Raw genomic sequence first — 9,841 nt, 5'->3', positions numbered from 1 at the left:
ATGATTAAGTTAAGCAATTACAAACAAAAACTTCAGCAAATAGAGAACAAAACTTCAGCTACTATGCTTAAGTTTAGCAATTACAAACAAAAACTTCAGCACACTTGCTACTTCAGGCCCGTCTACTAGAATGCTGAAGTTTTGCGTGATTGCCTTTGCTACTTCAGCCCCGTATGCTGAAGTTACGCGAAAAAGTGCCTACGCTTGCAATTTTTTTTGCAAAGCGGACACAAGTTAAAACGTGACCCAAAAAGCGGGTATAGATGCAAATGCCCCAAAGCCCAAGCCAGTCTCCTCCGGCCATCTCCCACGTTGCGGCCCAAGCCCCAAAGATTGGGCCTTTTTCTTTTAAAGCAACCTAACATTTTAAACCAAAAATGAAAATAATAATGACAGTTTCATAATCGTTAAACTTTTTGAAATGTCCTGGTTTAACTGGGCACAAGATTAAAGTGATAGTTAAAATTTTCTGAATATTACTGTAGTAAGTAGGAGTTGGTGCTAGAAGTAGAACAGTTTTGAGAGAGAAAAAAATGACAGGATAGTCATTAAATAGGATATGAGGGACCGCCATAACGCGGGCATCACCCCACCTTCGCCATAATGACAGGTAAATCCTCTGTCATAGATGTACCTTCGCAGAGTGCGGGCATCACCCCACCTTCCTGCTGCTGCATAGATGTTGGATCACATAATATACCTGGCAGCATTATCAGGTTCCAGCTCAAATAGATCTTCTGCCACCCTTCTAGCAAGTTTCAAGTTCCCATGTACCCTGCAAGCACCCAAAAGTGCGCCCCACATTCCAATATTGTCTCTTCCCCAAGGAGCTCTCTTGATCAATCCGCAGCTTCTCCAAGCATATTCTTCCGTCCAAGTAAATCAATCAAGATGGCATAGTGATCCAACTGGGGTACTATACCGTATTTCCTCTCCATTGAATGGAGATATTGAAATCCTTCAGGTAATAAACCACAGTGGCTACAGGCAGATAAAACCCCAAGAAAAGTTACATGATTTGGTGTTGTATCTGTTTCAATCATTTTCTCAAACATGAACAAAGACATCACTCCATTCCCATTTTGAGCAAATCCATTTATTATCGAGTTCCAAGTAACTCGATCCTTCCCATCTAACCTCTCAAACAATCTCATAGCAGATATCATGTCTCCACATTTAGAATACATGTCAACCAAAGCATTAACTACAAAAACATTATGCAAATCAATTAAACATGTACATCTAAAAATGTGTCCATGAACTTGCTTACCTTTTTCAATAAGAGGTATGTCTGCACAAGAACTTAGGACACCAACGTAAGTGGATGCACGCGGTACAATACCTTCTTCCAGCATTTCCTTGAAAGTACACAAAGCCTTATCTCCTTCTCCATTTTGGATAAACCCTGTGATCAGAGCAGTCCAAGCCACCACATTTCTGATCGGCATATGATCAAAAAGTGAGCACGCATCTGCCGTTCTAGACGCACGTATATAAGCAACCAACAGCGAAGTCCACGAGAATACATCAGTCTCGCGCATTTGACAGAAAATAAAATAAGAGTACCCGGGTTTGCCACATTTCCCATAAGCATTAATAAGTGCATTGCAAACCACAAGATTAAACCTCACACCAATCACAGTTGCTAACCCATGCAATTCACGCAACAAGCTCAATGCACCCAAACCTGCATAAGTATTTACCACGCTAACAACCGTGAACTCGTCAATCAAAAACCCATTCCCACATTGAGTTTGCATAACAATTCAAAAAGGCAATTCTGCAAATTTGGATTACCAGGTGTTCTACAAAATGCCCAAGCCATGCAATTCCCCAGCTCAAATAGTTGGTACTGGTGTTCCTCAAGCTTTTCATGATCATAATGAAGTCAGTTGTCAACCTAATTCTCATGAAGCAATTCAAAAAAAGGGTGATCGGGCACTTTCTTCCCCTTCCGTTCCTCGTGTGGTCGTCAATGGTGTTCAAGCTGTTGAACCGAATTTGAACCCATTAGATAACGAAAAATGTTGAAACAGTTGATGCTAGCTTTTTTAGTTTTACTCAGATTTGTTTTTGGATAAGAGTGTCACGTGGCCCAGTAAAAAGACGCCAATGCATTAGTTGGAAGGTCCAGCTGGTCTGCCGTTAAATGTCGGGGTATTTTAATTAATAAAATTAACGTAATGTATACTTGTGGGCTACTAGATGGACGGAATATGTATTTTGGGACTGATAGATGGACGGAGGCTATAAGTAAACCATTTATCAAACAATAGGGGTAGTTTAGGCCCTTTTCCGTTCTTCATTCAAGGTTAAGGTTGTGCATTTATATCACATTGCAAGAAATCGATTACTACGTAGATATCATTTGAATAATCTAATAGAGTAAAATTAACAATGTATATAACTTAATGTCAATCAGCAAAACAAAAATGTAATGTTATAAAACATGCACTATAAAAGTTCATGAACAAAAGCGATATGATATTTGCAGTTGGCTTTACGCGGATATCGTTGCAAGTGGAAAGTATGTTATACTTCATTTCTTTTATTGTTTGTGATCCTAGACTAGGAATTGAGTTTAAGAAACAAAAACAAAAGTTTAACATAGTAATATTTGTGTGACGATAAAAAAATTCAAAACATGCGATTTTCAACCTAATATAATATTAACATGTCTATAAAGCTTATCATTAAAGATATAATAAAAAATTTAAAGTTAATTATTATCTTTTAAAAAAAGAAATATGTTTTTTTAGAAATAGATTGAAAACACAATAGGGTCACAAGCTGGAACGAAGGGAGTATGATTTTAGGATAAAATAACATGCGCTCCATTTGGTCACCCCATTTAATTTGTACTTATTTAAAAAAAAAAGGTTTAACCGATATCCGATTTTTGGGTAATTTTAGATACGCTTTTCTCTTCTTTTCATAGTTGCGTTCTTCTTTTATGTATTTATGTCCCACGTATTTAGGAGCTTTGCTGCTACTTTTTTCTACTATGTATGCATGCCGCATGTATCTAGGAGCAGTTTGATTTCTTCTTAGCTGCAAAATACCATTGTAGGTTGTGCTTAAATTTCTTCTTCTTCTTCTTCTTAGTTACAAAATGGGTTCGTTAGATTTATTGTTATTTTACAATTTGGTGATTCGGATTTGTTCTTTATAATTTTTGAAAGTTATGTTTGAATTTTAGCTCATTTGGAGTAGATTTGGACGACGAATTGTATGTGGAGTTGCTAAAATTCGAAGAATAAGTTTATATTTCAGAACTAGGGGTGGCAAACAGGCGGGTCGGATTGGATATGTGATGTGCCGAAAGTGGGTAATGAAAAAACCAATAACTTATTCGACCGACTAATATTTAATTCGGATAAAAAAAGAGTTAACCGACGAATAATATGGGTAACCATATTATCAATGACTTCTTGAAATCACTTTTGAGACAATTTCTAGTCTCCCAAACTTGAAGAACCCCAATTTGAGGCTTTACAAATGTAAAAGTTAAACCTATTAGTTATTTATTTTCTAAATGGATAATATGGTTCTTATCTATATTTGACCCGTTTAAAAAAAATCATTATCCCACCCATTTTTTAGTGGATAATATGGATGGTTAACTGTTTTCTTTTAACCATTTTGCCACTATTATTCAGAACTTAAGATCCGAATTCTGAAGTTACATTTAAGAAATAGAACTACATAAGATTCGTTTTTTCTGAAGTTGCATTGGAAAGATAAAAGAACTTAAGATCCGATTTTCTAAAGTTCATTGAAGAGATAGAACTACTTAAAATTTAATTTTCTGAAGTTGCATTAGAAAGATATAAGAACTTCAGATCTGATTCTGAAGTTGCATTGAAGAGATAGAATTACTTAAGATCCGATTTTTGAAGTTGCATTGGAAAGATAAAAGAACGTCAATTGTCATTTAAGATATAGAATTACCTAAGATCCGGTTTTTTGAAGTTGCATTAAGAAGATAGAAGAATTTCAATTGCATTGAAGAGATGGAAGAACTTCAGATGCGAGTGAGTATATTTTATAATGTGCAATGCGTGTATAACTTTAATGGCGGCTCAAAAGTGGGTATTTATAAACTTCCCAGATTTTATGAGATCATTGTGAAATCGGGCTAGAGGGAAAGCCAGTCGAAAAAAATGATACTGTATAGCTGATCTCAAAATAATAGCCGATTATATATATATATATATATATATATATATATATATATATATATATATATATATATATATGATTGGAAAGAAGAGATGAACAGAGTGAGTTAAAAAAAAGGATTAATTGTCACACCTCCTTTTTACCCACCCGAGGGAAGTATATAAGGGAGTTTTTCCAATTTAAGTGACATTATTCGAAATGGGATTATTTTATTCATTTTTCAGAGTCGCCACTTGGAATAAATTATTTGGTGTCCCAAGTCACCGGTTATTTTAAAATCCCAAATCGAGGAAAATGTTATTTTTTAAAGGTCTGCGAACCAGAAATTCTAGATAAGGAATTCTGTTCACCCGAGAGAAGATGTTAGGCATTCTCGAGTTCCGTGGTTCTACCACGGTCGCTTAGCGATTTATACTTGGCTTAAATTATTTAACTACTCATTTTTAGGAACTATGTGCATTTATCTTTTTACCGCTTTTAAATCACTTGAATTAGTCGTAATTAAAGAATTGAGTTACGCGTACGTATGCTCTTTTCTTTTGGCGCGTCAAAATCATGTCACGTGAACGTGTTCACGATTAATAATGCTTTTTGTTGATTTATTAAGAAAGTTTGATTGAAGTTGCGCGAACGCATCCCTCGAGTCTTTTTAGAAATCGTAACCATATCACGTGGACGTGTACACAATCACGATAGTAGATTATGAGTACGCCTAAAGCTTTCTAGCGATTGAAAATATTTGATGTCAATTAATTTGCAAAGGATGGGCTAACTACATGTATTTTGAAAAAAGATTGGGCCAACTTAAACAATGAGACCCAAAATTACTTCAGGCCCGAATTTGTTTCATCTAAACCGAATCAAAGGTCCAAACATCAATTTTGTCACAAACTATTAACAATTTGCTTTCAGCACCATTAAAACTTAGTCTACTTTCACTTTAAATTTGACAAAAGGATAAAATTAATTCATAAACAAAGTTAAAAAAAAAAAAAAAAAAAAAAGAAATCTTTGCATAGATACCTACAAGAATTTACAGAATATGACAACTCACTTTTACTATTGAATTTATTTAAAAATAAAATTTTTTAATCATAATGTCATGTGTATATATATCAACTCAAAGTAGTCACATTTAGTACGTCACAATCCCAATGAAGACTGTTTACCCCCACCAAAAAAAAAAGTTTCACCAAATTTTCCAAGCTAACGAGAACGGCCCTTACGGTGACCTTACAAGAGAAAAGTTTTACAAGCGACAAAAATCATGCATAAAGAAAAGATGAAAATTGACTCTCCGGAGACGACAGCTTAAATGGTAGCGATGGCAAAAGCTACAGAATTGGAGAGAGGTTTGGGGAAAGACGAGAATGGGGGAAGTGGAGTCGCTGGTGAAGCATAGATGGAGGAGGGTGATGGGCGTGAGTTAGGGTGCTGCTGGAGGAAATGATGTGGTAGGTGTTGTGTGAAGTGGTGTTAGCTGCTGTTAAGAAGCCATGGAATTTCCTCTATGAAGAAGATGGGGACTCGATAGGAGGGGGGGTCTTTTTTTGGTGTTAAGCAGCGGATCTCAATTTGTAGGTCTAGGTCTATATTTTAGGTGTAAGTACTATTATATAGGGGTAGGGATTAGGTTAGGGGTATGAGCCTAGGAATTATGGGCTAGGTCCAAAAATTAAGCCTAAAAATAAGTTGCTCGAGCCCAAGTTCTATTTTTTCCCCGCGAACGAGATAAAAATGCGATCTCATTTATTAATTAATCCTACTTAAGTAAAATAGCTATTAAAATAAGTCTGACCGTTAAAATAAACTATTTTTTTGGTATTTTTTCAAAATTAAAAATGACTACAAAATATTAATAAAATTATTTTTTGTAATTTTTATTTTTCTTGTAATAAAATAAAGTAAAAAAGTCTAAATTAATTAAAATAGCTATATTAGGTCTAGATTAAATATTTACGTGCTAAAATATGAAAAATCTTGGGGAGGGTCAAAAATCACATGTCTACAGCTGCCCCTCTTTGACTGGAAACGCGAAGAGTTTTCAGACAAAGAATGACTAGATAGGTTATTTGACCCGACCCTTATTTGGAAAGGCCAAAAGCTCAAAGAAAGGAGAATGTGACCGAGCCCTGGTATCTGAACTGCCTATATATCCTTGGCTATAAAGGAATCAGGCCACGTGCAGTTCAGAAGTGAATGAGGTGATGGAGTACCGAGGTTGAGAGCCGAGCGAGGTGCCGTTGTGGTTCCGGTCCGTGGTCCCGTTATTATATCAGAATCAAAAATGAAAAAGACTAACTAAGCCTATCAGCTACGAGTTACAAGATTCCTATCTATAAATCTTCTGAAGCTTGATCTTGAGTCTTGGTTGGTTCTTGCTGCAGACTCCGATCTGAAACTTGATGCTCGTCAGCTGTAACCGCTGGTTCATTCTTCTGCTTTGGATCAAGGCGAGACATGCGAAGCTTGTGACTTCAATCATATCTTGAGCAGTCCGCTTCTTTCTCCGCTTCAGCACTTTGAATTCACTTCTTTTGTTCTTTTTATTCTTTTCTTTATTCTAGATTGAGACTCATTATTTTGGTCATCTCGAATCATATGCCTCGAGGTCAAACCTGCTCAGACACCAAAACAAACAACGAACGAAATTTTTCTGCCCCAGTTTTCACTAGGAAAATGTCGTGAGTTATTTGTAACTAAAATCTAAACCCTTTTTTTTAAAAGCGATAAAATAAGGATTGTGTGTCTTTAGGAGGAAAGATTAGGGAATGGAGCCCTATATCTAAAATTCTCAACTAGGGAATGGAGGCCCTATGTTGGCAAAAAAGGCGACTAGGCAATGGAGGCCCTATGTCTAAAATCTCAACTCAGGGATTGGAGCCCTAATGTTGGCAAAGAAAAGGCGACTAGGTAATGGAGGCCCTATGTCTAAAAATCTCAACTCAGGGATTGGAGCCCTAATGTTAGCAAAAAAAAAGACTAGGGAATGGAGGCCCTATGTCTAAAATCTCAACTCAGGGATTGGAGCCCTAATGTTGGCGAAAAAGGCGACTAGGGAATGGAGGCCCTATGTCTAAAAATCTCAACTTAGGGATTGGAGCCCTAATGTTGGCAAAAAGGTAACTAGGGAATGGAGGCCCTATGTCTAAAATCTCAACTTAGGGATTGGAGCCCTAATGTTGGCAAAAGGCGACTAGGGAATGTAGGCTCTACGTTTAAAAAATCTCAACTTATGGATTGGAGCCCTAATGTTGGCAAAAAGGTGACTAGGGAATGTAGGCCCTATGTCTAAAATCTCAACTTAGGTATTGGAGCCCTAATGTTGGCAAAAGGCAATTAGGGAATGGAGGCCCTATATTCAAAAAATCTCAACTCACGGATTGGAGCCCTAATGTTGGCAATAAAGGCGACTAGGAAATGGAGGCCCTATGTCTAAAAATCTCAACTTACGGATTGGAGCCCAAATGTTGGCAAAAAAGGCAACTAGGGAATGGAGGCCCTATGTCTAAAATCTCAACTTACGGATTGGAGCCCTAATGTTGGCAAAAAGGCGACTAGGGAATGGAGGCCCTATGTCTAAAAATCTCAACTTAGGGATTGGAGCCCTAATGTTGGCAAAAAAGGCGACTAGGGAATGGAGGCCCTATGTCTAAAAATCTCAACTTAGGGATTGGAGCCCTAATGTTGGCTAAAAGGTAAAAATCTCAACTCAGGGATTGGAGCCCTAATGTTGGCAAAAAGGCGACTAGGGAATGGAGGCCCTATGTCTAAAAAATCTCAACTCAGGGATTGGAGCCCTAATGTTGGCAAAAAGGCGACTAGGAAATGGAGGCACTATGTCTAAAAATCTGAACTCAGGTATTGAAGCCCTAATGTTGGCAAAAAAGGCGACTAGGAAACGGAGGCCCTATGTCTAAAAATCTCAACTTACGGATTGGAGCCCTAATGTTGGCAAAAAAGGCGACTAGGGAATGGAGGCCCTATGTCTAAAAATCTCAACTCAGGGATTGGAGCCCTAATGTTGGCAAAAAGGCGACTAGGGAATGGAGGCCCTATGTCTAAAAAATCTCAACTTAGAGATTGGAGCCCTAATGATGGCAAAAAAGGCGCCTTGGAAATGGTGGCCCTATGTCTAAAAATATCAACTTAGGGATTGGAGCTCTAATGTTGGAAAAAGAGCAACTAGGGAATGGAGGCCCTATGTCTAAAAATTTCAACTTAGGATTGGAGCCCTAATGTTGGCAAAAGGCGACTTGGGAATGGAGGCCCTATGTCTAAAAAATCTCAACTCAGGGATTGGAGCCCTAATGTTTGCAAAAAGGTCGACTCGGGAATGGAGGCCCTATGTCTAAAAATTTCAACTTAGGGTTGGAGCCCTAATGTTGGCAAAAGGCGACTAGGGAATGGAGGCCCTATGTCTAAAAATTCTCAACTAGGGATTGGAGCCCTATGTTGGCAAAAGGTGACTAGGGAATGGAGGCCCTATGTCTAAAATCTCAACTAGGGGTTGGAGCCCTATGTTGGCAAAAGCGTAAAAGTTTGAGATTGGGGGATTCTAAACTACCATTTTTGTTTGAATTTTCTTCTTATCTCTCTTCTTTCTTTTTTTTCATTTCATTTTCCTTTTTTCTTTTTTTATTTATTTCATGGAATGAGTAAATGCGGGAAAAAATTTGGAGGGGACTTTCCTTTTTATGGATTGTTGCTGCAAAGCTATTTCTAGCACTTGCGCATTTCTTTTCCTTTTTTGGTTGCACCTGCTTCTTGTACGGTTGCTTTGGATTGCACCTGTTTTAAAATTTTCAAACAAAGAACAATTGTTAGTTTGAAGCGGTGGTTGGTTTTGTGGCCTTGATTGTTTTTGATCACTTGATCTCGGCCCTTTCAACTGCAACTGGTTGCTCCCTGAATACCGATTGCCTTTCTAACTCTGGAGAAACTCTGGCTTTTCCAGACTTTGTCATGATGATTGGTTGGTGGAACTCAACCTTTTCGACTTTATCTTGCTTTCGTAGGCTTTCCCTTCTGATTTCTCTTTCTTTCTTTTTTCTTTTTTTTCCATAATTTTTTTTGTTTTCTTTTCTTCGAAGCATTAGGGAACTTTCAGCTCCTCAAACTTTGCTGCAATGGCTAGTCGCGTGGGACTTAACCTTTTCCAACTTTATTTCACCTTCGTAGGCCTTTCTTTTCTGGCTTCTTTCTCCCAACTTCAAATTTAGAGCATTTGGGGTGCCTTGGCTTTTTTCAACTCTTTGCCGAGACGGTTAGCCACACGGGACTCAACCATTTCAACTTCATTTGCCTTTATAGGCGCTCCATTTGATTTTCTCTTTCCAAGAGTTTTGCTTTTGAAGCATCAGCCACCATGGCTAGTCGGGGTCGACTTGATGCCCGTGATGAGGTTGGGTGCCTTTCTGCACATTAGCTCGCGCCAAATGAGAACCCTGTAAATCAGTCTTGCCATCCTTTCTTTGTCTTAGTTTCAGAACAGTGTTAGACTGAAAGGGATTCAAAGAAAACAAACAATAGAATGGAGAATGAGTTTGAAACAAGAAGAGTCCCTTTCGGGGAAAGGAAAGAAGGACGTATCTGGAGTACATGCGGACTTCAATGAACATGACATGCCTTTTGGACTGGATGACTTGCCAGAACTCTG

General features: G+C 37.8%; 1 protein-coding gene across 1 annotated transcript; it reads right to left on the bottom strand.

Moving 5' to 3' along the window:
- Nucleotides 1-208: 208 nt before the first annotated feature.
- On the bottom strand, nucleotides 209-3,500 carry LOC109219738 (pentatricopeptide repeat-containing protein At2g13600-like). The gene is made up of 2 exons (XM_019384211.1): nucleotides 1,271-3,500; nucleotides 209-1,204 (listed from the first exon to the last, which is right to left on the bottom strand). The coding sequence occupies exons 1-2, from the start codon at nucleotides 1,758-1,760 to the stop codon at nucleotides 840-842; spliced, it is 855 nt and encodes a 284-aa protein (XP_019239756.1). The 5' UTR covers nucleotides 1,761-3,500; the 3' UTR covers nucleotides 209-839.
- Nucleotides 3,501-9,841: the final 6,341 nt, after the last annotated feature.

This window comes from Nicotiana attenuata, unplaced genomic scaffold (genome assembly GCF_001879085.1).
Source record: "Nicotiana attenuata strain UT unplaced genomic scaffold, NIATTr2, whole genome shotgun sequence".
Classification (NCBI taxonomy): domain Eukaryota; kingdom Viridiplantae; phylum Streptophyta; class Magnoliopsida; order Solanales; family Solanaceae; genus Nicotiana; species Nicotiana attenuata.
Note: the sequence above shows the minus strand (reverse complement) of the source record. Positions and strands in the feature narration are given on the sequence as shown.